The 26,602-nt window shown below is 43.8% G+C and overlaps 2 protein-coding genes across 4 annotated transcripts in view; both read left to right on the top strand.

The window, feature by feature from the left end:
* The window catches only part of LOC117901150 (rap1 GTPase-activating protein 1), a 97,132-nt gene that overhangs the window by 26,358 nt on the left and 44,172 nt on the right, over positions 1-26,602 (top strand). For 2 of the 3 annotated variants that reach the window (XM_034811798.1, XM_034811799.1), the window contains exon 2: positions 23,178-23,385. In XM_034811798.1, coding sequence (XP_034667689.1) covers positions 23,178-23,385 — 208 coding nt within the window. Of the gene's footprint in view, positions 1-14,894; positions 14,984-23,177; positions 23,386-26,602 lie in introns of those variants that run through there. The other variant, XM_034811800.1, reaches the window with a different exon arrangement.
* On the top strand, positions 306-13,374 carry LOC117901160. Its single transcript, XM_034811811.1, has 2 exons — positions 306-310; positions 13,030-13,374. The coding sequence occupies exon 2, from the start codon at positions 13,030-13,032 to the stop codon at positions 13,357-13,359; it is 330 nt and encodes a 109-aa protein (XP_034667702.1). The 5' UTR covers positions 306-310; the 3' UTR covers positions 13,360-13,374.

The following is a 26,602-nucleotide window of genomic DNA, read 5'->3' as shown; positions in this document are numbered from 1 at the left end:
ATGTAAACGAAAGATCATAAAACCCCCGCCAGATGAAGATTGTAAAATGATATAAATAATAATAAAACATGTAATTGTAATTTGGGATAATTTCGGTTAATTTCTAAAAACTAAAAACACAGCAAATGAAATGCACAGCCAACCACAGCCGCAAAAGGGAAACATACCGCCGGGCCGTACCTTTAAAAGCGTGTAATTTAATTTAATGCAGTGGCAGTCGTCGAAGCACAACAAAGACAACAACAACAAAACGACAAACAACAACAACGAAAAGTAAAACTGAAACTAAAACTAAAACTAAATGTGGCGCGTGAATAAATGTGGAAAATGTTGCAACATCGACCATTTTGGCTTATATGCGATGCGATGTGCGATGCAATCGCCAGCCAAATCGCTCAACCATTCAGCGGTTGTGGGGGCACCCGAATGTGGAGAAGGGGGTCTGCTGTTCGGGGGTACATTTAATCACTTATATCACCGACCGAAAAACAAAACAAAAATTTGTTGATGGTGGCTAATAAAGTTGTTGGTAACACAGCCACCAACAACGTAGCAGCTCAAAATTGTTGCCAAAAATCAACTAAAAAAAATACAGATAGAGATAGCAAAAGATATATAGATACTGTTACAACAATAAAATATTGCTTAACTTGGGAAAAAGATACAAATGTGGAAATGAGAAGCAGAACGACGGGTTTAATACGCTTAAAAGATTAAGTGCAGAATCGAAGGTGATGAAACTCTTTCTTTCTAAGTAAAATTCAGCTTTTATTGATGAAATTAAATTTTGTACATTTTCTTTTCATATTTCTACGACATTTTATGTATCAAAATTACTCTTTCACACAACATTTAAGCGAAGAGACACCTCAATGCGAATTATTTTCAAAATTGTTATAGGAATTATGCTGTGGCCCTTTGAAACTTCACTTTTCAATCCTTAAAAAATCCAAAATTTACTCTGAATCTTCTCCAAATATTCTCTGATTTTTCTCTTCCTTCCAAAGTACTCCATAAATTATCAATACCCTTCCGCAGTAGAGTAAACCCAAGCAACAAAAGAAAAGAAAATTAATTATTTGGTTGTTGTTTACTTTTGTCTTTACTCTTGTGTTTCTGGTGTTTGCTCTGTTGGGCTCTGTTGCTCTCTTGGCCAGCAATCGGAAGTGCCAAATTAAAGCGCAGACGGAAAGAAGCTAAGAAGTGGCCAAAAGGCAGACACACAAGCAGACAACAAGCGGAAGTTGTAGCTGGAGCTGGAGCTGGAGCTGGAGAGTGGTAAAGGGGAGCCATTGGAGCTTCAAGTAGGCGGGGTATAGCACAGGAAGTGGAGTCAGTTTTTGGTAGTGGGGGTAGAGAAAAGACAAAGAGGTCGGACCTGCAGTTTCGAACCCTTAGAAGTTCATTTGGCAAATGTGTTGGCAGCTCGTGGAAATGCTACGCTAATTGCAAGCATTTCAAATGTCAACTATTTAAGTTTTAAATTCAATAAAAAGTGCACAGGGAAACACACTCACAATTGACTTATTTTTATTCACTTTCCTGCAATATAAATTTATTTTTTCTCTTCTTTTTTTCCTCTCTTTACAGGTAAGCACAACTTCCATGGTCTTCTTCATTTCTCAGAACTCAGAAATCAGCTCTCAGACGTCATCTTTTCTATCGGTTCTTGGTGGCGACTTCTGTAAGTAAAGCGAATACAATGCATTTCCTTGGAAAATCTTGAAAACGCAACCCACAGTGAGCTTTTTCCCTCCGGCCATCGTGCTCTCAAATCATGGCATTGGCTTCGCTTCCGTAATTCAATAAATATTTTATTGTGTTCAATATTTTGTCGCCGATATGCAATGTTCAGTGAGGGGAAAATGCAGCGACAACTCGCGCAAGTTAGGGGGAGAAGAAGGAGGGGATAGTTGAAGAGGAATTGAATGGAAATTATTAAAAAAGAGCTAGACCAAAATTGTATATAAGGTTTGAGAGTACAACAAAGGTCTCCTCTGCAAAGACCCAATAAACCCCTAGAAAAGTTTCAATCCTTGAATTGAAGGTGACTTTAGGATAATGAATGATTGATTTATAGATTTTTAGATAATATTCCGAGCATCTATAAGAAATTCCTTTCATATTCCTTCTTTTATAATAACCATTCAGACAATTCTATCCATAATTGAGAGGTGAGCAGAGGAGAGTTTTGTTTTGCACATTTTGGATTTATTTTAATCCAATTCTCCGTAGAGTATCCCAAGTTCTGCATGGGATCTATCCCAATTCTCACTTCAAACCTCTCTTTGCCTCTCTCTCTTTCTGCCCCTAACCTCTCTTCTCTCTTTTCTGGCACATTCCTTCACACTTCTTCGAATATTATTTATGTTGTTGACAGGCGGAAAAACCAAAAACCGAAACATAAAACCGCCCACTGTCACAGCCATCAGCGACAGCAGCGACACTGGCAGCGGCAGGCAGTCAGTCAGATAACGGGACATTGTGCGAATTGCAAACTGCAGAACGGCGGCAGAAAGAGATGGCAGATACGCGCAGGAAAGTGTTTGTTACACGTCACCCCCCAGGGGGGGGGGCCTAGGCTGCTGCTTCTTCGATGCGAAGTTGGTTGGAATATTGTGAGCACTTTATTGATAAATGCGATAATGTCTGGCAATATGTGTGCTGCAGGAAGATACAAAGAGGCGGCAAGAGAGAGAGCGGGAGGGAGAGGGGGAAAGAGGCATGGAGAAAGAGGTACAAAGTAGGATCCATCGAAGTGGCAATATCAAGTTGTTCGCACAAGTGTTGGCGTCATTTTGTGGGTTTCGCCTGTCATGAATGGTACAACAAAAAAATGACAAAAAAAATAAGTTTTTCAATGAATTATTGCGACTAGGGGATACCCTTGGGATTCTAGATTTTAATTCATTTCTGATTGAAGAAAAACACCAAAATCTACCGAAGATCGTTGGCCTACGATTCCTCAATGTTTTCTTATATATTTATGAAAATTTTAACTACTTTTTAAACTAATTTGTAAAATTGATGTAGAAAATTGTGAAGTCCACAAATGTTTTCTACATAAACTTAAAAGGAGAACGCAAAATTTATTGTTCCAAAATCTGAAATCTTCCCACATCGAGACTCTATACATCTGAAGGCAACCCAAAGACCTTCTTCCATCTCTTAGCTAAGTTCTCTCTCAAACCCACCTACTCACGCTGCCTCCATCAGCACTCGAGGGTATCAGAAAATAATAATAAAACGATGAAGAACTTTTGTTGCCAGTCCAAGTGTTTGCCGCCTGCCTTTGGTTCCTCCCTGGACCCGGCCCCACGGTTCTCGATAAAACGTGAGAAACTTGTCGCCAGCCAGGCATTTATTTTTCCTTTTTTTTTTGTTTGATAAGGAGCAGAGTTCTGCCGAAGTTCTGGGAAACTGGAATTGCAATATGCGTACATATCGTACATATATTTTATCGCTTCCAATGAACCTTTGCAACAGGGTCGTCCCTGGCAGAGTCTGAGCCAGAGTCAGAGCTCTCTGTGCCTTGACAAAGGGCGATGCTTCATGGGGAAGCCATTAGCATGTGGGTTGTGGTGCCACGAGACTGGAGGCTGCATAGATTGTGTATGGGAAAAATCAGAAATGAATCAGGAATCAGGCGACACTTTTGCATTGGAAACAGAGTTTGAATTTTGAGTTTTGTGTTTTTATTTTTTTCTAATTACAAAATTTTTGTTCCACTGATGTTGCATAAAAATGTTGGCCCCTGAAGGCCATAAATATTGCAATAAAATAAATTGAAGTTTAATTAAAATGGGGAGCTGCTTCCTTGCTGCCTTCCAACAGGATGTCTGCCTATTTCTGGGTGCTCTCTGTGGCCCGAATTCGGGGAATGCCTAATGGCCAAAATGAGAAATGACCAGCAAAAGTGAAATGACAGGAAGGAAAGCAGTAGGAGCAGGTAGGGGGAGTAGAGGGAGCAGAGAGAAGCAGCCCCAAGGATGTCAGAAGGAAGCCAAGTGGGCGCCCCAGAGGCCAACAAATAAAGGCAGAGCTGGTCCAGGGCCCAGAAAATTGTCTTCTTTTAGCCACAGGTGTGGCAGGACATGAAGAAAAAAGGAAACAAGAAGAAAGAACAGAAACAAAAGCTACAGCAAAAACATTTCCATAAATTTGGCCCCGCAAATTGAAGTCTATTTTTAGGCGCACTCTCAGGGGCAAAAGAAATGAAAGAAATATAAGGAAAAGACGGCGCAAAATTCAAGCACAAAATCTGTCATTGCAATCAAATTAAATTGCCCCAAAAGTCGTTAATAATCCCAAGGATAATTCAATGAAAGTGCAGCAGGAGTTGGGGGATCGGCATGCAAAGCGAAAGATATTTAATTAGGCATTGAGCGAAGTGCCACTCAAGAGGCAGAAACCAGACGCTCTTCGAGCTCTGAGAGCCCACCCAGAAGTAGCCATAAAAATCAGCCACAAAAGGTGTCCATAATAATGGGCCCAGAGTTGGCAGAAGCAGCGCAGCAGCTGCCATAAAAACAGAGTCTCAATGAGGGGCAGGTTTTTGTGTTGCACGGAGCAGTGCGGTGGCAGGGGGGAGTTGTCCATTCATGGGGAAATTAATTAAAATATATTTTTATTTGGTTTTTTGGCCATCAATTATTGCAATATTTCTGCCCCACGACTGGCGCTGCTAACGAGCCAAAATGTCAGGCAATTAAAATTCATCCACAAAACGCAGGGCGCGGTGTGGGCGTGGCAGTGTGTCGCGTGTGTGTGTGGTCGAGTGGGGAACCAAAAGGAGAGAGGAGAGAGTGAGTGCATTTTTGTTAACACCTGAGCCTGTAGTTTTTCGGACAAATTAAAAAGACATTTGTGCCACACGTTGCCAATGTTTGGGTTTTACATTTTCCACATGTCCTTTTTTAACAAGAGACAGGCAGGACGTTCGCTGGTGTCAAGGATAACACTTGCATGGTCATGGCTCATTAGATAAAAGGAGGAACATGCAAAGGAGATGGAAATGCAGCGTAGAACAAAAGTGGAATAAATTTATAGATTGACATAAATAGTTACAGGAACTTCTAGGACTCCTTAGCTGAACAAAATTCTAGCATAAATTTATATTTTAAGCAAAAAAGTGCAGGATTTTGTTGGGCAGAAGAAAATCAAGCTTTAGTTTCTTGGAAGAAACGTTGAGAAGTGTTTTCATTTGCTGGAAAAAATGTGTAGAATAAATTACTGGCTGGCAATGAACTACGAACTGCTGCTAAGCCACACTGTGAAAGATAGAGCAACTCTGCGTATTTTGGTACGAAAACAAACCCCCAAATAAGTTACCAAAGAATAAAAAAATACACGAAAATAATGAATGTTAGCAAACTAAATTAAAGTCCAGTTGGAAACGCATTCAAAAACTCTCCAACTTTTGTGGCAAAATTTGTATTCCAGAATATATTTCAACCGTTTGCCAACTGCCATAAAACTTTACGAATTTTTGCTGGAATTATACGAGAGACTTCTACTCGCTTCCATAAAGCTCTCGTTGATGTTCTCGAGGATATTGCTAATATAATTAGTAGCTCTTCTTTTAAGAGTTTTCGTCTACATTTGCTATGCACCGCAATACATTTTGAAGTAGCATTTTCCTTTAGCATTTTTCCTCTCTTGCCGCTTGCCGCTTGCCGCTTTCCACTTTTGACTTTTGGCAGCTGCTGCTGGATGGATGGCTGGCTGAGTGGAGACTCTCCTCATTGAGAGAGTCCTATAAATAGCTTGAGCCTCGAATGAAACTTTTAGCTGAAGGAACTTTTTTTTCCTGTTGCTTATTCTGCATAGAGGACACAGCAGGAGGCAACTGTGGCAGCAATTAAATGCTGAAATGCCAAGAGAGTGAGTTATAGAGAAATGGAAAAAGCCAAGCACAGCACAGGAGTTCACTTAATTGAAAAAATTAACTCTGGACAGCATGAAAATACAAATGGCAAAAGGGAGACACAGAAACAGGGACAGAGACGAGGATTGGGGGTCTGGCGGCATAGCTTGAAATTGGCTTTAAAGGCGTGTTTGGCAGCAAATTTGCATGACACACACACACAGACACAGAGAGGGATAGAGGACAGGACAGGGACTCATACAGAATAGACACAGAGGACACATGGCACTCATGAGGACACTGGACGTGTGTGTGTCAATGTCGGGTTTGGTTAAGGTCTAAGGAACGTTCGTTCAACGTCCAACTGCATTTCACGATGAGTTTGTCAACGTTGATGAAATGATGTTCTCCTCTGTCCGTCTGTCTGTCGCTTCTTTTTTGGTATACACTGCCTTGAGAGGAGTAGTTTGGCTGTGCTTTTGCTGTGGTGACATTTATAAGGAATAAGCTCTGAAGGAAGTTCTTTGTGTGACAAAGGAGGAACATTTCTTCAAGAGTTTTTCCATGGAGCATTATTATAATAATTTAAGCCATCAACTTCAGAGAACTTTACTGTCTTCTAGAAAACTTCTTTGTTCATCTTACAAATATTTAGAAGATTCGTGGGTACCATATAAACCCTCTCTGATCCTTCAGTGTGTCCCTCAGTCTTTATCCTCATTCTTCATTAATTTCATTATTCTAAGTAATATTTGACCAGATCTTTGTTTGCTTTTGTGTTTGATACCCAAATGATGTTTGAGAAATTCTTTTAAAATAAATATAATTGATTGAACATGAACAAGTTTCTTCTCTTTCGTAGAACTCTCTTATTTCTGACTGTTTTTTTTATATATTTTAGACTATTGCCCATCGATTATAAACATATTCCTGCCGCATTCGTGAATAGTTCTCATTTTATCTATTTTCCCACCGATTCCTTTAACAATTTTCGCTCCCAAAGTGCATTAAAACTTCGTTAAAGCCTTCGAAAACTTCGCTCACTCTTTAGCCTTTGTCCTGTGTCTCTCTGCTGTCTGTGTGTACTTGTAAGGACTCTCTCTGTTCCCCGACACTCTTTCCCCTTCTGTTTGCACAATACACAGACGTTGGGACATTGCACTGCCTCTATGTGTGTGTGTCCCTTCGTCTGGTATTTACTCCGGGGCCCGCATTTTCAGGAACATCCTCGTCCACTTTCAACTCCTCCTCCGTAGGCTCTTAATGCTGCTCGGATTTCCCTCTTTAACCCCTCACCTCAGCCTGTTCTCTCTCTCGCAGTGCACTCTGCTCCCTTCCCCTTCCCTCTCGGCAACCTCTCGATTAGATACTCATTTTTCAGTTGCTATCTCTGGGAAGCGATCGAGTGGGCCACAAAACTCGTTTAGCCCTGACATTCGATGCCATTCGATATGCAAATTTCAACAAGCAAATTAGTCTCGTCCGAAAATTTGGATAATTTCCCAGTCAGGATTTTTCCTGTGCCCTGAAGATTTCCGCCGGAACATAATGCGAATGCGAATGAGCGAGAATTCATTATGCGAGGAGGCAAAAACGAAATCTTTTGTGAATTGTTGAGCCTCGCAGACGGGTGGAAACTTTCGCTCATGCTCCACAATAGCAAAAAGTTGCAGACTTTGCACTACACTTGGCGAAAAAAATACATGTAAATGCAATGGGTAAATGCGCTTAAAATTACGGAGAAACTTGGACTTGTAGGCCTGCCTTAAATTATATTAAATGTACAAATTCTAAAGGGAATTGGATGGGGTGGAGTCGAGTGGAGTGGAGTGCCAGGGAGTGGCTGGCTGATGGAAAAGGCAACTCAAGTGCTTTGCTTATGGCAGGAAGTTTTTCAGTGCCACGAAGTGTAAATGCCCTGTAAATGGGGATATTTATAGAGCTTTGAGTGGAGTAAATTTCACATTTATTTCGATATTTTTATTGGAAGAAAAAATTTAAATTTCCAGCAAAACAAATCCATTTTTGTTTCTTCAATGTTTAATTCCATAAAAATCAAGGAAGCTGCTGGAAAAATATACCTTAAAAATTCAATAAAATTGTATAAACGTTTCATTTAATTTAAATCATTTAAAGTTGGAAATATTAAAAGGTTTTTGCAGCTTTTTGGTGACATTTAAACACCTGGAAAAGTGCTCTTTGGACCTTCATTTAGTAATGCCGTAATAATACCCAATTCCCATAATCTGCTTCATCTTATTTTAAAGCAATAAAGAACCCACTTAAAAAACTCCTCCCCTTCAGCTCTCACGCCCTACCCCTGCGTCCCGCCTGCATTTTCTTTTGCCTTCCGCTGTATGGAAAAAGGAGACGCAGCTCCTGTCGCCTGGTTGGCATAAGATTTATAACCTGCTTGCTTCCATGGAAAAAGTTGATATAATATCCTTCATCTTCATCGCCCTGCCTCTCCTCTTTACACACCTCGAAGAGGGGGAGGGGGGAGGAGCAGCGAACAAAAAGCGCTGACTATTCCAGCAACAAATACAACGACGACGAAGGCGACAGCAGCGACGGCAGCAGCGACAACGATGACGTTTTAATTATGTGTGTGCCTAGAAGGGGCTGCTGCAGGGCTGTAGGAGGGGGTAGGGGGGTATATAAGTAGGGGTTGATTTGAGAGGGCGGGCGGGTTGGCTAGGGCCAGCAGCCGAGACACTCGCGAGACAGTTTCAGGAGCCTGCCTTGGTGCTCGGCTCAACTCGTTTTGTTAATTTGCAACGTTGTTGGATCCTTCGTGGAAGGAGGGTAGGGGTAGGAGTAGGGGTGGGGGTGGCACATTGCAATAAAGCCTAAATGGGGGTTGAGTGTAGAAGCCTAAGCAGTGGGTGGGTTGGGTTGGGGGCACTGGCGGAATGAAAAGTGAATTCACAAACGGAAACATTGCAAAAATGCGCCAATGCAGCAAATGCTTAGCGAGGAAATGCACGAATGAGTCGTGCTCCAAGGAGGGGGTGTGCGAGTCCCGCGCTGCACTGAAATAAATTAATGCAAATTATGCAGCAATAAATGGATTGGTAAAAGGAAATTAGGAAATAAAGGGAGACGCGCAGACTTTTTGAATGAATTTTTCTGTTAGGGAAGATCCCAAAATTATATGATTCTAAGTACTTATCACACGAATACTCCGCATTCCTAAACCTTTGCAAAAAAAATAAATTTAATGGTTTTAGTGCTATGTTTATTTAGTTTCTACAATTCATATCCCATTTCATGCTTAGATCTATAGACTTTGGACTTCTCTAAGGGCTCGAAGATTTATGTAAGATTTATGTAAATATTTACAGCCATTATTAGCTTTCAAATTGACACATCACAGCTTCCAACTGCTTCGCATTCCAGCTTTAATGTTTATAGGAAGGTGCCCAAAAAAATGTATTTAAATTTTGTTCCCTTTTTCTTTTTTAAACTGGAGCTGTGACCTCATAGAGCAATGGTGAGAATTATGCATATGGAAATCCCAGCATCCCTTTACCATATGGCTATGGTCCATTGCACACCCTCTTTTGCACTACCTTTTCCCCATTTGCCTACCATGTACCCCTCTCCCTTTTCGCACACTTTTCCCCCTACCATAAATGTTTATTTTTCAAGCATTTGGAGCAAATTAACAAGCGTAACTAAAACATGTACTTCTGTACATAACTATGCACATAAATGTATGTACGAATGTATCTACATACACCTCTACATGAATGCACACACCACACACACACACACACACACATAAGCACAACACAATCAACAGTAGAAATGTTTCGAAGGGTGTCGCTGTCGCTCTCATTTGTGGCTGCTTCCTACCTCAAACAACCGACCAGCCTCTCCCCCACTCTGTGAGGCTGTGCTGTTGAGTGGCCTTTGGGGAAAAGAGAGAGACAGAGAGGGAGAGAGAGCAGCTAGACGACAGCCTTCCCCAAGCAATGCTCGATAGGCCTAGGCCACCCACCCCCCGTGTGCCTTTGGGTCCTGGGTTAATGTACTTTCGCTGCAGCAGACCCACCCCAATCCACCCCCTCGGGCCGCACCTGTAACTGGCATTCATTCAACATTTTCTAACATTTAATTTTGTTCTGTAATTGCGGAAATTTTCATTGAAATAAATTAGCTTTTGCCGCACGAAAATTGTTTGCTGTTGTGGGAACAAAAGTTTCGTATATTTTGTGGGCTTTGGATTCGTTTCGGTGCGGAGAGATGTCATGGGTTAACGTCTGCTATCAATGTCAGGGTCAAATGGGGCTGGGGCTGTGCCCACGTGGGGGGCAAACAGAACAATGAATATGAATTTGATTTAATGAGGAGAAATTGTGCAGCGTAGATGGGGTGTATGCAGAGCTTAACAAACATAAATGAAATGAATGGAAGGTCGGCAGTGATTAACCGAGGAAGGGATTATCATATTTGGGGTTTAATAGAGGCATTGACAAGGGTATGCATGGGGCTAAAAGAAAGACTAGAATTTCGGCGGAAATATGTGTTAAAATATTCACCAGAAATCTAACATTTTTAGCCCATCAATTTACTCAAAGTTTTGTGCAATCATTAAACCAAATGTTCCACATATAAATGCCTGCCACAAGCCGCTACACACCGCAGCATGAATAATAATATATATTAAACAATTGTTCTCCAATCGCAGGGTAACCACCTTCAATCCTTAAAAAAGGAGAAGGCCTCTCCTGCCTCCTCCTCTCGACAAATTTATAGTTTATTTAGCTGCATTTTCTATGGTTTGTTGCTGCCAATTGACGCACATTAAAATTCATAAAATTATGCTAATTCTTTGATTAGAATTTCACCCATAAAAAAGGTTGAAAAAATGGGAAATATTACAAATCAAACGTCTGGCAATTGAGCGAACAAATCAGAGTCTAGTCAAATTATAAATTCAAACCGAAAATTTGAATGAAAAAACAGGATTTTTTTCGAGCTAGGCTTACCCCTCAGGACCAGGGAGTGTGTGTGCGAGGGGTAACTATGGGTTTGAGGGGTGGTTAAAGGTAGATTTTAGCTCTGATGTGCCCTTCTCGTATGTCCCCTGGCTGTACCTTTTGGAGACACTCTGGCTGAGGTCTCTGAGGGTGAGAAACGCGTGCGCTTGCGCCTTTGACACCTGAGATGACAATTGGAATGAGTGAATGCCATAGAAAAATGAGAGAGAGAGAGAGGGGTGTAGGGAGAGAGAGAGAGCGAGAGTGGCACCTCCACTTGAAGCGAGCTGCAAATTAAAAAAACATAAAAAAAGCTACGAAAAAAAAGTCTCTCAAGAAAGAAAAAAATAAATCTGGGTGGAGTGCGTCGTCAAGCTAGCGCCATGGCTGTTAATGATGTTTATAATGATGATGATGACGACGACACACATAAACAGAGCTCCGCACAACAAATTTGCATAATTTAAAACAACAACAAAATATATAAAAGAAAAATACAAGAATCAAAAGAAAAAGAAATAGAGAAGAGAGAGACTTGCAGAAGAGTTTGAAGCTGAAGTTAAAGAAGCGATAAAAAATAAACCCAGACGAAAGTGAAGTTAAGGGGAGGAATGTGAAGATGATTCCTACTCATTGGATCGAAAGCCAGAAGCAGGCCCATAAGAAGGCAGCAGCCTGATTATCGTGATTATGTATGCATAATCACACACCCAAAGAGGGAGACCAAGACCCCGAACCCAGGCCAGACCACGGTACGAGACGGGACAGGTCGAAAGACAATGGGAATTATGAGGTGTTGAGCGTTGAGTGACTAGCGGAACGGACCATTAAAAAACAAGAAACCTCAGAAAAGCCAAAGAAGCAAACATTGGGAGGGGGAGAAAGAGAACAAGAGAGAGAGAGAGAGAAATGTGGTAGGAGACGGCTGGAGAAAGAGGAAAATAGATGGCAGGGAGATGCCTACAGGGAGAAGGAAAAGTGTGGTAAATGGCAAGAGAAATAAACTCGCTGAGAGGCAGCCAGAAAAGTTAAAAGAAACATTAGACACCAACAAAACAATGGATAGAAAGTTATGGGCCTGGAAATGTCTAAGAAATTGAATAAAAAGTGGCAAAGAAGTTGAAAAGAACGCAGAAAAAACCATTGGAAAAACATAATAAAAGTGCGATAGAAAAAGTAAACGAAAATACGGTTAATAAAGCGTTGCAAATGGGAGCACCAAGTGTATTATCAGGTAGCAAAAAGAGTTGCAACTGAGGCAAGCAACAAAAGGAAGTCACCGTGGAAGTGGCAGTGGCTGTGAGCAGGGTTCTGTTCCGTTCTGTTCCCTTTTTTTTTGTTCTTTGGATAAATCGAATTGAATTTTAATGATTAGGTTGAGGAGTTACTTATGAGATGATTAGATCCAGTGGAGTGCAGGCATTATGTCAGCTGTTTGTGTCTGTGTGTGTGTTTAGCAAGGGAAGACGCTGATGGGTGTTGACTGTTGAGACAACAGATGAAGGGGCAGGAGCGGGAACTCACTACCGAAGGGAGTGGGCTAATTAGTAATTTATGTGGATAGATTAAGGAAGGAGAAGGAAGAAGTAGAAGAGGTCTTTGAGCTAATTTTGGGACTGTTACTGGGTCTCCCGAGTAAGTTTTTTATGGGCAAAGGAAACTTAATACTTTCAAAGACAAAATATAATTTTGGAACTACTTTTGCAGCTTCTAAAGTTGGTTTCTAGTAGCCTTTCCCTCTTGTAGATCTTTAATTTATTTTTTTCTCAGTCACCTTAGTCGCCAGAGTCGTTTTAGTTATACTCTCCATCAAAATTTAAGCAGTCAAAAAATAAATAAAATTAAAAATAAAATCCCAGCATGAATAAAGCACTGGAGCAGCTGTTCGTGGAGATCGAACCGTGCCAGGAGGTCACTGAAGCCACGACTGAGCCAGCCTCTGTGTTATGGCAGGGCCAGAACCTGCAAGACGCAAGTGCAACACCCTCACAGAATGCCGACAGAGAAGACGGCGGCGTTAACGTTGAACGATCGTCATCCTTTACGCTGCCAGAGCCTTCCCAGCTGATGAGGGAGCACTTGCAACGCAGGGCGGAAGCGGAGGCGCACTTTCAGCGTGGGGAAACGGTTAGGTCAAGGTCTAAGGAGCAGGCGCAGAAGCAACCACCTAGGCAGCAGATGGATCAAACAAGTTTGGAGCAAGAGATCGATCGAATGATCGAGCGCACCCTGAACGACCACAAGGTGGCCCCCAACCACATGGAGGGGCTGAGAAATTATCTCCGGCGAGAGACCCAACGCGATCAGCGAGTCAGTCAGCTGGTGCGGTACCAGCAGGAGGAGCGTCAACGCATGCAGCAGGAGTTTGAGCGCCAGCAAAAGTATCTCATCCAAGAGATTTGCTCGGAAATGGATCTGTCGTTGTATGGTGACAGCAGCAGCGAAACTGAGGAGCAGCCAGCTGAGGGCAGTAGCCCGCAGGAAGATGAGCCCAGGGAACATTTTTGAGAAAAATCAGCCAGAAAAATTATTAAGCAAGAAATAAAATATGTAAATCCATAGATCGATAAATTTATGCTGGAGAAGTGAATGATCCTCAATCAGACCATCGCTTTTCGCCACTTCCATTGTCACTCTTCATTTGGAAGTGGCATTTCATTCCCTCACCAGCACTTTGTACAACTAATTGTGATATCTTCATACCCCTTTTTCACATTGTCTCGCCTCTATTTTGATATCTGATCTGTCAGGTTCAGTGAATGCCAAAAGCCATAGACACAGTCCAGATTCGAATTCAGCTTCAGGTTCCATGTTCCATGTCCAGTGTCAGTTTCATTTTTCAGGTGTTAATGACTTTATTTTCAAAGCCCCCCGCACAGTTCATGCCATTGTTTTGCATATGTCCATGTCTGGTTGAAATTATAGAAGAGAACAGAAAGAACACTGTCCGCGCCCGAGACATGCCATACCCGTAGGAGAGCATAGCAAGCAGGCAGGCCTATTGTTCGGACATGGGCTGGGTCCAACCCCAAAAGACATGAATACAAAGCCCGTGGCAGGCCTTTTGTGACACGGCGCATATCCGGTGTGGTCTCTGTTCGGCGGTGCCCGGGTTTTATTTGCTCGATTGCTATAATTCCATATTATGGCTTGATAAAAACCGAATAACTCCACGAACAGGCAGACAAATGGACTTCCAACTGATCGAACTACAACGAGGCTCAAGCGAACTTCAAACAAACCTCAAGCGAACCACAGACAAACAGAAGATTTGCCTCGAACCAGGAACCGATCAAACCTTCAATCGAACTACAACGAACCGAACCCTCAAGCAAATGAGCCATCAGCGAACGAGCCTCCAGCGCTCAAAGCGAACCTCAAACACGTTGGTATTGACTCCCGAGAACAAGCTGCGCTCGCTTCGAGCCTCGCACCGATCAAACCTAACAAACGAACATGCTGCCACCAGCTAGCTATTAGGGTGGAAACCGGTGTTACAACCAACTCCAACTCCACGCACAGAATTCCCGGTTTTATGTTTATAATTTATTCGCTTGGAAAACAATATTCGTTGAAACTTTGTGCCGTTCGGTTGTACATATCGCGGGGTTCCGTTCAGTGGGTCACAAAAACGGGGCAGACATAAAGTGCGTAAAATACGAAACGAATGCGGCAGAGAACGAACAGCAAAACGAGCGCGTAATAAATCGAAAGAGCGTATGTTTGAACGCAACTCGAACTAAACGAATGTATTAACTACAAGATATGACGAACCAAATAAAGTGATTTTTAGTATAAAACATTCAGTAGTGCAATATTTGTGTTTAAGTAGGGAACTCTACCTGCTCTCTTGGGTGAACAAAAAAAAAGGGCACAAAGGTTATTTCTTGACCTAAGCAAACGCTAAGTGAATTATACCTGAACTGTGAGACCCGCAGACAAAGAGAGAAAACGAATCTCTATAAAAGAGAACATCAAATATTCTATCTACCTGTCGCTGGACTCGAATCTCATCTACAAAAATCGACGTTGGATCTCAAAACAAAAACAAAAACAAAATGAAATATTTAACGCATACACACAAAGAATCCTACACACTGGTGGCACGCAAACGTTACATGAAAAATCTGCTGTACGTATAAAATTGATTCCAGAATTCATTAGCCAAACTGAAGGGGGGAATGTCACGCAAATATTGACAGAATCCCGAAAACCCCTCTCTTGTATCTCCTATTGGTGTGTGCAGAAATTATGTAAATTATTTGTGATTTGTGGCATTTGAATATGAAATGTGCCATAATTAGGCAGGCAGCGACACTCGTGTGGAGAGCGCCCCTAAATAATGTCGCGCATCAGTTGCATAAAATATGTAAATTTCCCAGCGATGTTTTGCCCATCCCTTTTGCTCAGTTTTCATTTAGCATTTTTGCGCCAGTCGCCTGTCATTCTGTCATTTATATGTTGGGCTCTTCCCTTTGTCAACCGAAAACAAACCGCAGAAAATATTCGCAAAGAAAGGGCTTATCAGGGGATTATCACGGGGCTCCTTCAAGGAAGAACCCTTTTTCTTTGTGTTGCCTCCTTCGACTTCCTTTTTGGGCTGTTTTGTTAATTAAATTTATGATTAATGAATGATGTGCCCAATGATGATGATGATGATGATGGTTTTCCGATGTAACAGCTGTGTGCGGAGGGTAGGGTAGGGTAGGGAAAACCCCGTGTAAGGTGATATGCCTTAACCCCTTTGGTGTCCTGCGGCTGTTATTTTTCGCACCCTTTCCTCTGCCCGGATGTCATTCGGTCTTATGTTTTTTTAGTGGAATTTGTTTTTTTCGCAAAGTCAATAGGCAAACAGTGCTTCCCATAGGTAAATGCTCATTGCTTATCGATTTGTTAGCATCAGCAGAGGCAGCGGCAGCGGCAGCGGCAGTGGCTTTGAACGGTAAATCACTTGGCCAGAAACCCACACACAGCAAATGTGGCCAAAAAAAAAAATATATTCAATGTCTGCGAGAGAGTTCAAGCAGAGATCGCAGACGTGCAATCATAAGCGACTCCAACGCGACTTTACCCGCACCTAAAACCAACTGTTTCCCTGAGGCTACTACCACACAGGGGTGGAGAGGGGTGCTGCAGCGGGGGCGGGGTGTGGGTGCAGGGGTGGGTCTAAGCCAGAAAGTCAGTGGTAAATGACCAACAGACATGCAACAGCAGCAGCAGCAACAACATAATTAGAAGCCTCGTCTCTGCATGTGGGGAGGAAGTTGCAGCATTAACAGGCAATCAAAATAATTTGAGGCGTTTTTTTATACATAAAGCAGGAAGAAGCAGTGCGGAAAACGCGCGCGATTTGAGCAGTAGCAGAAGTTAATTGAGAGGCGCGGTTTTAAACGCACTGCAAATGGGGAAAAACGCTCACATAAGCGACTTGAATGTATTTAAAAAATGTCTTTATATATTTTGAGAAATCTGATAATAGAATTGTATATAACAAATTTTAAAAATGTTCCAATTAAAGCTTTAGGAACTCCCTCAGAAAAGTCTTGAAAAGTCGCGCAGCAAGTTCGATGTTCGATGTTCTTGCTGCATGCAAAACACGCGCTTAAAACGCTTCCAACACACCTCCTAGCGTTTTAAAACGCTCGCTTTACACTTCACACTCCGAAGCGACTTTAATCGCTGACAACACACTCCCCAGCTGTTGCAAACGCTGTCGCTTCACACTCCACTCCCAGGCAAGCTGTTTTCGCCGCTCTCGCTGCGCACTCCACTCCCAGCCACGCTGTTTTAAACGCTCCTCCGAATGAGTGTCGTAATAATCGCCCCCCATTGACGCGCCGACGCTTAACGCTTAACCTACTAACACGCTGGACTTGCCACACATTTGCAAGCGACAACCATCAAGCGGCTACCAGTTAAGCATTTAAACAATCAACCCATCCAGCCAGCCAGCGAGCAATCCATCAATCTCTCAATCGGATGGCGATACGGTCATCCCTCAATGTCGCTTCAATCTGCGTCCACAATTTTTGGGCTTAGCGGAAATGCATGGCAAATTTTCGCAGTTCCGTCGATCCATTTGATGGTGGATAGGGTTTTTTATTAAGCAAGCCATACACAGCCCACATGATAATTGCAAATTAACGAGACGCCGCGGCGGTGCTAGAGCCCGAGGCAAAGATTTGACACCAGAGATTGTAAGTCTCGACCTTCGTGGAGCTGCTGGGACGCCCACACAAAGAGCGGGGATAGGAAGAGCTGCCAGGCAGTGGATTAGCCGCAACAAGATACCAGATACTTGTGTATATCTTTATATCTTTTGAAGCCATCGATGAGTAACGCGGCGCTGGAGAGAGAGGTGCCAGCTGATGTCTGAAAAACGCGCCAAATATTTTGGTCAACGATTTTCGCAGTCGGAGGGGCGGAGGGGCTGCGTTGTGGCACGTGCAAAATGAAGAAGCGCGTGCCTTGTCCACATCAATTTCAATACAAAAAAAAACAGCAAAAAGGAAGAGAGGCAGCAGCAGCAGCGGCAGCGGAGAGGCGACGGGCAGGGCAGTGCCTTATAAATAGCTTCGCCGACTAACTGACGAAGCGCTTCATTAATATGCAAAGTGACCCTCACCCCGCCACACTCCCCCCCGCTGTGGTCATTAAAAATATCAACATTTAAACGGTTATTACCCACAGCATTTTCATGCTGCATTTTGCACTCGGGCAACAGGTTGTGCCTCTCCGCGAGGAGCTGCCTCCTTGCCACATGGGGAATAGCGTGTCAAATTGAACTTCAAGTGCTGCAGCCGCAGGGGGGGCACATTTGTGGGGCAAAAAGATGGCCAGAATAAATGGCTTGTTGACTTGTTGATGTCGCTTTGCGTTTTAGTATATTTAGACGCGACTTTTTGGAGGGGAAAGAGAGGCAGAGGCGCTGCAATTAGCAATTGTGTCTATGGGGAGTCGTTTCTTTAATGAAAATATATTGCAAAATACTCTAATAAAAAAAGAGATGCCCGCCCTTTGACACTTTAAAGTTAATCTGCCCAAAAGTAGCCTCAAACTGTCCCAACTTCAGATCTGCCGCTGCCTCGTTGAACTCTCTGCTGAACTCGCATCTTAAATGCCACACAATCCCAATTGAAAATCATCCTCAAATGGGACCAAAAGGTTGCCTGATCCTGCCATCAAAATGCTGTACAACAAGTCAACTTTGCAGCTCACTTTGCTACCCTTTTTGTAACTGAAAGATGGAAATTTGTAGCTCGAACTGGTAGCTCATTTGGTGCCCGATCCTACTTAGTGTCAATCCTTAAGCTGAATCTCAAACAGCATCGCAATTTGTGAGAGAAATTTCCCAGAATCTGCTGCTGAGAATCTTTTCCTTGACCACAGCTGCCTTTCCTTCTGCTTTCACTTTTCTTTTACGACTTTCTTCGCTTTGATTGCGGCAATAAATTTCCAAAAGCTGTCAGCGCGTATGGAAAAACTCGTCTGCAATTTGGGTAATTTTTAACCCAAAAAGCGGGCACCAAATGGAACGATTAAAAATATGTAAATGTTGTAAGGAAGAAAAACTTTGATGATGCAAGTTTTCCGGCAAATTTGTGGCTAATTTATGAGCCAGAAGGATGCCCCGAGGATTGCCTGTACTTTCTTGAGGGATATCATCCGCAGGAAGGCAGAGCCACAAGAGAGTCTCCGGTTTGTGTCCGTTCGAGTGCTTGGAACGTGTTGCATTTATGAGGCTGAACGAAAGGGGGAAAACGGGTTTGCAACCCCCTTGTGGCACGCCGGAAATGAGAAAAACTTACAGCGCGAAATCCTTTGGCTGGCAAAGGAAACGGCGACTTTCTCTTGGAACTAATTTTAATGACAATTCACGAGGCAGCAGCCGCGACATGGAGGATAATGTGAAAATGAACCAAAGTGATGTCCAAACGTTGGAGAAAGGATCATGGTAGCAGCAGGAAAACGATAAGAAAGGAAAAGCAGAGAGCAGAAAAGGGGTTGAGCCCGGCAGCAACCCTAAGAAAATGCATTTCCTGGTCTCAGCATTTTTCTTTGCGTTTGAAATTCATTTTTCTCAGCCGCCAGCTTGTCCAAAAATTTTAAACATTAATCATAAAAGTGATGTATATTTTTTTTGGCACTACTTTACACACATTTTCATGCGGTTTTTCCACGTACTTTTCGTATAAATTTCACTTCGAAGGGCGAGCACTTGGAGTGCTCTTGCACTCGTATTAATTACAGGACCTAAGGGATCTGTGTGTGTCCTGTCAACGACCCCTTGCTGGCTGGTCAGAGTTGACTTTTTGGTGCCACACTGTAGCCCCTTTACACACATGTCCGCTGCTGTTCCCGGCCGCTGCTGCTCAGTGTCCTGTGTGCCGCTTATCGGAGCGAGTGCATCGCCCTACCGCCTCCCTGCTCGCTCCTCTGTGCCTGTGCTCTGGCGATTGCTATCTGTATTTTCTGCTCTAGCTTTCAGTTGTGACTCGTGTGACCCATTATTAGCTGGAAAATGGGAAAAACGCATGAGTGTCTGTGACTTTTACTCGCTTCAAGCCGCCTTTGTGTGTGTGTCTCCTTTGGGACTTGATTTCCTTTTGCGTCTGGACATTTCCTGTCGGTTTTCAATGCGGAAAGGAGGAGAGTTGGAGTGGGAGATGTGGGCAACGTTTTCTAGTCAGCGCCTAGGGAAATGTCAGGGAAAAGTGTAATTGTTAAATTAACTTCTAAGGAATTTGAGGGCTAAACTGAGGGCCATTTTCTTCGCCTAATTTAGCTTACTTCAACTGTCGCTAAATGTAAATCGCTGTGAATGTTTCTTTAGCTCGAAACTTCCTCTATTTGCCTGCAGCTTTCTTCATCGTTTATTCTTTCCTTTCTATCTTTTTCTTCCTTCCTTTGCTGCTAAGGGAAATCCCAAAAGAACTCAACTCCTAATCGAAACCACCAAAAATATAAATTTCCTTTCTTCTGCGCTGACTTCAGGGTGTTCTCCGCCAGCTTCCTAATCAGCGCTCAATCTGGGTACATCCTCTCTCTCTCTCTCTGTCTGCCTTCTCCCTCACTCTCTTCCTGTGTCTTTTCTTGTATTTTCTTCATCGAAATAACAAGTGTTTTGGGTAGTTCCCACGCCAACACACAATGTGCGCGGGTGTCTATCGTTCGGCTCTTTCTTCTCTCCGTTCTTTGGGAATAAATTAACCCAAAAAAAGTGTTGCCCCATGCCAAGCTCTTCTCTTCCCCCCTTTAGCCTTTAAAGATGTCTTTTTGGTTACAGTTGGTTACAGTGGGCTTTTCCCCACTGCCATGAACTGTCAACACCGCACACATGGCTCTGGCTCTGGCTCTGGCTCTGGCTATGGCTCTGGCTTTTGTTCTTGTTGCTGTTTGTGTTAATTGTTTTTCTTTTCTAACACATGACCCCATGGCTCACCCACGCCCCCCCTGCTCCACCCCCTTCTGGCACTTGCAACATTTTGCGGCTAAACTTTAAACACGCGCAATGCGCTGCGCATGCCAAATGAGGCAGGAGTCGGCGGCTACGCTCCCGGATAGAGAGAGGGGAAAGGTGCCTCTTGCTGGAGGGGTGTGCTGGCAGCTTGGTCTGCCCATAAATTTGCATTTAATGAACATTTTTCTGGGCATTTCGACTAAAGGGGAGGGAGTGCCCTGCCAGAATGAACGCTTTTTGTTCTCTGCCGTGTAATAGGTTTTAATTATGTGGGTGGTGTTCTGCTGGGCTGAAGATTGCATTATAATGAGACGCGGAATGTGGCATACAATGGTTTCAAATACTGGCAAACGAGTGCCGAAGCGGGAGTGGGGCAGCCGGATACCTTCTGCTTTTTGTTCTGCTTTCGGGGCGCAGGCGTAACCGCAAGGGGAAAAGGCAAAGGGAAAAGGCAGGAAGCTGCAGCGGCTGCTGTGTGTTTTTTGTGGGTGGTTTTTTGTAGATTTTAAGTGTAGGTTAAACATGAGCTGTGCCAGCAGCACTCCTAACTGTAGCTGAAACCTCATCAGGGTGTCCATTGTTTGTGTGCCATTTTGTGCAGTTTTTGGACTTGTAATAGGGCAAGAAATGGCCCTAAATGTAGCGCTCATTTGTGCATCATTCATGCATGCAACTCCCCTTCATGCATACATCATTTCTGCATCTCCTCCTCCTCCATCCTCTGCCCTACATTCATCCAACGCTTCAGTCCTTCATCCCTGCGCTGACTTTCGCTCAATTTGATGACAAAAATTCGATTTCATTGACGATTTGGCACACAATTCATGTGAAAAATTGTCATAAAAGTGCAATAAAATTTGATTTTGTTTGCAAAAATAGTTGCAGTTGCAGCTCCCATGTCCACAGAGTTGTAAAAACACTAAAAATATTATGTAGCTGCGAGTATTTCCTCTTGCCGTTGCAGTTTGATTTGTGCTGCAAAAGAGCTGGGAAATATGAAGCTGAAAGGGAAAATGCTGTTGCTGAGCAGTGAAATTGAATGAAGGTTGTTGGGTTCAAGCATTTTTTATGGTTTGTTATTGAAGGCAGAAAAAAGAGAATCCTGGTTAAAGTTGTGATTTATGGTTGCTGTTTTTTGTTGAGGTTTTAGATTTCCAATGTATTTTATTTCGTATTAAAAAAGACTTGGAATGCGTTTGGCACTTTTTTGTAGGGCGTTGAATAGTCTCAAAATGTTCCCAACAAATTGTGTGCCACTTCCGAGAGCTGAATTATTTTCTGCACCATTTTGTGCACCTTTAAAGTCACTTTCCCTGACTGAAATAAATGCCAAAAAATGTCATATCCTTTCTTTAAACTCCTGCCCACTCATCTCTCACATTCCCAACTCTCTCTTCGCTTTTTTCGCTTCCTTTAAACCCTCCCAAAAGTCAAGAAGCCCTCAAGCCTTTTGCTCTCTATTTTTCTGCATCTTTTTCCACACTTTTATCAAGTGGCAATTCCTCTTCACGCACTCTTCACCGAGAATGCGAGAATTATGAGTGGAACTCTTGACAAAAAATATTTTCAGCATTTCTCAGCTCTCAATTCAACAATTTTTACACACAGAAAGCAGCGCACAATTTTGATTGTCGCCGGCGGATATTAATATTATTTTTTTCGGTGTTTGTGTGGGAATTTTTCGTATGTTGACACACAAACGACAAAGAGACGAACGCCTCGAAATGAACACAGGATGGAAGAGTCCTTCCGTGAGGAACAAGCAAAGAGATGGCCCGAAAAATAGCAGCGGGAGAGGATGTTTACTTTGTTGTTTCAGTTTCAGTTGGGCAATAATGTGGAGCTGGGGAATGGGATGCTGCAGCAGCTGTCTGTCTGTCTGTGGACTGCTCCACATTTGTGGAAAAGCAACAGAGGAGAAGGCAAGGGGAGCGACCATTTGGAGCGGAGGAGGACTCGCATGAACTCCTTTCGGTTGTCACTCATAAATTAACACCTAGAGCACAGTCTCTGCTCTCTCTCCTCTTGCCACTCTGACAGTTATGGCAAAAGGATATCAAAGACACGACTCTGACTCCTGCGCTGATGAGCCTGATCACGAGTCCCTGCCATACTTTCCACTGCATGAATGTTGTGTGTTGATTGTTTGAAGTGGCTCCTCCAGGAAAGTGGAACAGCAAAGTGCCGGGGCACGCCCCGTTTTGGGTCACGCGGGTAATAGGAGCCGAGTCCATGGGGAGCGAGCAACAGATGCTCTCATTATGCACTCCAAACGGAGCTGCAGCTATGACAGGCAGCGACAAGACACGACTGATGACAGAATGAGAGATCGGAGTGAAGGAAAAGTGAAAGAAATGCTTGCATCAGGCAGTGGTGCGCTGCTGCATGACGCGAGGTTCTAACTTTAGCTTTCGATAGCCCTTAGCTGTCAACTGAAGTTTGTGCCAAGTTGCCAGTAGATTTCCTTCCCTAAACGTTTCTCCTTAGTTAAACCCCCGAGGGATTTCTTTACCCTTTCAATCATTTGCCTTCGACAAAGAACCTCAAAATCAACCAAAGAGAACCCCTTCAGCAGTACAGTCCTGCGTCATCTTGAAGTCAGGAAGTTGCTCTCTGTAGTGGCACTCTGTCGATCGTACAGGCAGAGGCACCGCCTTAACCCCTACCTCAAGTGACACTCGAGTTTGTTCACTCAATTGAAGCGTCTCTGCGCCTCGTCTGCGACTTGCCGCTGAACCATGAACAGATTGCATGTCGCTACACGCCTTTGCCAATGAAGACTCTGCACAAATGTTGCTCTGGTGATTAGCTTTTTGCGTGCATTATTATTAAAGCGTTTCCTGTTTCCCTTTTCTTTTTGTTGCAGGCGTCAGCATGCCTTCATGGGCAACACACAGAAGCAGCCACCAACGGCAGGAGGAGGCGGAGGCGGCGGTGGCAGTGGCGGTGGCAGCGTCACCCACAGTCCGGAACGCTTGCGCGGTGCCACGCAGGATCTGTTTGAGCTTCTGGAGCGTGTGCAGTGCTCGCGACTGGATGATCAGCGATGCGTTCTACCCGCATATTTCTCACAGGTGTGTACCAAAAATAACAACAAAAACGGTGCCAAAAGGTCAGCGGACAGCCACGACCTACGACAAGACAGCGGAGTCCCCGGGCATATGCTTTGGTGCTCCAATAATCGCTGCCCTCCGGGTTGACCCATAAAAGTGCATCTCTCCTGGCATGGTAGTAAAAATTCCCACTTTATGGCTCATAAAAATTGCCAATGGGAGGGACAATGGGCAAGCCACACAATGGCAGAGAATGTGTGCCCCTCCTCCCTCGCAGTGCTCGGGGGGCAGGCACCTTTCCGTGTGGCAACATCTGTATAATTTGACATAATCTGCGCTTTGTCTGCGACACGCAGCGCAACCCCAGAGATCCGTTTAATAGGCAAATTGTAGACAGGCAGCTCGTGGACTCTGTGCGACTCTCGAGGTTCCGTGTTCCTTCAGTTACTGTTGCGGGTGTGGTTGCGGCTTGGGATTAAGATGTGTTGCGGCGCGGTGGTTTGTCGATTTTTACGACACAAATTCAGCTGCCGCTGCCGCTGCTTCGGAATTATTGAAGTTTTTGGCAGCTGTCAGGTGTGGCCACTGGCACTGGCCTTTGTTTGTGGTTTATTTTTATTGCAAATTTTATTCAATTAAAGTCTGAAATAAGGGGAATTGAGGAATGAACGAAAGTAATGTGTGTTTGGTGAAACTATTTGCTGTGGGATCGGATGCTTAAACGTGTATGGGATGTGCGTTCGAAGGCGCCCCTTGTATTCGGGCGCCCGACTACCCTCGCTCTAGCCGGCAGGTCATCATTTTGGTACAACTGGCGCCAAAGTTCTTAAAATTGCCGTCAAAGTACCTAAAATGCCCGACAAAGTTCGTTAAATTTATTTGAACTCCATGTTGAGTGGCGCTGTGGTGCGCAAGCGGTTGTTGGGGGTACCACCGCGTGGAAGATTTCGCTAAGCTGCCGCCTGCTGGCGATTGGTTGCTGCTCGCTCTCTAGCGATTGCAGTTTGAAACTAACAGCAACAGCTGCAGTGGCGCCACTTGGTGGGCTAGTAGACAACTATGACAGGTAGTGCCTGCAATCACTGATAGATGGCGGCACTGGTTGCCTGCATAGATGGCGGCAATATTTTTGCTGAAATACAAACATTTTGACTGATTAAACGCCTAAATTGCTTACAAATAAATACATTTTGTAACTTTAATAAATATTACAGCTATTTTTTTAGTTCTAGAACCCAACCGAAAAGTAAGGGGTCTTCCTTTAACCCTCAAACCCACCGCTTAACCCTCTCCAGCACACACTCAAAGTTGTTTATTTGCAAAGTTTATCAAATTTTTAGAGCATAATCCACTTGGCCTTCCCCGCCCTTAAGAATTATAAAGTGTAGTTTTTTCGGTGGGGTTCCCTCTGCCTTTCGCACCCTTCTTCAATTTTCTATGGCCTTTTCAGATTTTAATTTAGTTTTCGCAACAAATTTTCGAAGGCAAACTTTTGCATCAAACAGCGCAGGGCGAGAGTCCTAGGAGTTCCTCCCCAGTATGCCTATGTTTGCACCCCCCACCCATACTGCACCCCCTCTTATCCACAAGTGGTTCTTTTTTTGTGTGCAGTGCAACAAAGTGCAGGGCGCTGCCTCATCCTCATCCTTTCAGCCCTATCCCTGCCGCCACAATTTCCACTCAAGATGCAAGCGTCTCCCCGGTACGTCGAGTGCCTTTTCGAAAACTTTTTATGCGGGCTCTTATAGAAAAAGGAGAGTGGGTGACGGGCGAGGGTGGGGGGTGTGGCAAGGAGTCTGGCCAGCAGTCTGGGGCAACGTCTTGAGGCACAACTAGGTTGCCTGCCTGCCGTCTGTCTTTTATTTTGTTCCCCTGAAAATTATGTTTGTTCAAGTTTGGAAATTGAATTTGGGCTCTCAGTGCAGCTTGTGTACGGTTCAGTGGTGGTCAAACTGTGCCACGTGCCGGTGCAGCAAATGCCACAGAAAATGCCAAAGGTCCTGCTGTGTTGAGCGTTTTGGATGTCGCTTTATGTGGGATGCCTTTGGGTGCGCCTTTCTACCTCCTGCCTCTTGCTCTCCGTGTGTATTTTCTCTCCAATTCGCATAGTTTCCTCTTGGCATTTCTCTGCCCCTCTCTTAACTATTCTCTCCCCCTTATTGCATAGTTTCTCGCACGTTTAATCTCCCATTCCTATTGCATAGTTTGGCTGCTAATAAAGTGTTTGCCGAGGGAATGTCTCTGGGTTTGGGTCTGGGTCTGCGTCTGTGTCTCGGAATGTCTCCCACACCGCCTGCTGCTCCTTTTCTGCGGCTAATTAAGCCTGGCCAAAATCCACCTAGAAGTAAACCGTTTTCTACCTTTATTATTATTTTTTTTGCCAGCCTTTTTTCTACCTTTTTGCGGTAACTTTTTTTCCCATGCCCAACTGGGATTTCCATTGTGTTTGCTCCTCCTTCTGCCTGGCATTTTCCGCTGTAAATTTATGCTGCAGCTCCTCCGACTTTTGTTGGAATTATAAATATATATTTCTTTCGGTTTTAGTTGCCTTTTTTCTGTGTGTTTCTTGCATATTTTTCACGGGCTCTTGCCTCTGGCCCACACATTAGCAGAAGTCTCTTTGCGCTCTTTCTCTCTGTCTCTGCGGTGTCTCCTTGTGTCTTTGTCTTTGTCTCAAATGGTGCTGCAATTTGTCTGCCACAAACCGCCACTTTTTCCTGCCCCTCTGCAGCACAGTTGAGCAGTCATTGTGTGGGTGTGAGTGGTGTGTGTGTGCGGTGTGTGGTGTGTGTGGATGCAACGAACGTTGAAGTTGTTAATTGCGATGGTCGTCAGCCAGAACCAGAGACCCAAAGGAGACCGCAAATCTACTCCCACAGTCGCCGGGGAGTGCTGTTTTTCCCCCCCGAATGAAATGGAGGAGTTGCACAGATACAAAGATACAAAGATACTTCTCCGGTTTGTGGCGCGAGATGTTTATCAGACGAATCCGAATGCGGCCTCTAAATTATCCCAAAAAAAAAGATAACTCTAACCCCTCAGACCCTGGCGGGCACTTGAAAATTTATAATTATTTTCCGCTTGTTGCATGCAACTCCTCAACTTTGCCATGTGGAAAACAGCAACCTTTCCGTTACTCATTCATTCATTCGTGGCTTTCCTCTTTGCTCTCTCTCTCGCACAATGCAACGCCAGATACTTCCATTTATTTCACGCTTTAATTTGAGTTTTGCTTCTA

This window comes from Drosophila subobscura, chromosome U, assembly GCF_008121235.1.
Source record: "Drosophila subobscura isolate 14011-0131.10 chromosome U, UCBerk_Dsub_1.0, whole genome shotgun sequence".
Lineage (NCBI taxonomy): Eukaryota > Metazoa > Arthropoda > Insecta > Diptera > Drosophilidae > Drosophila > Drosophila subobscura.
The sequence above is the reverse complement of the archived record's forward strand: the minus strand, read 5'-3'. Positions and strand labels throughout refer to the sequence as shown.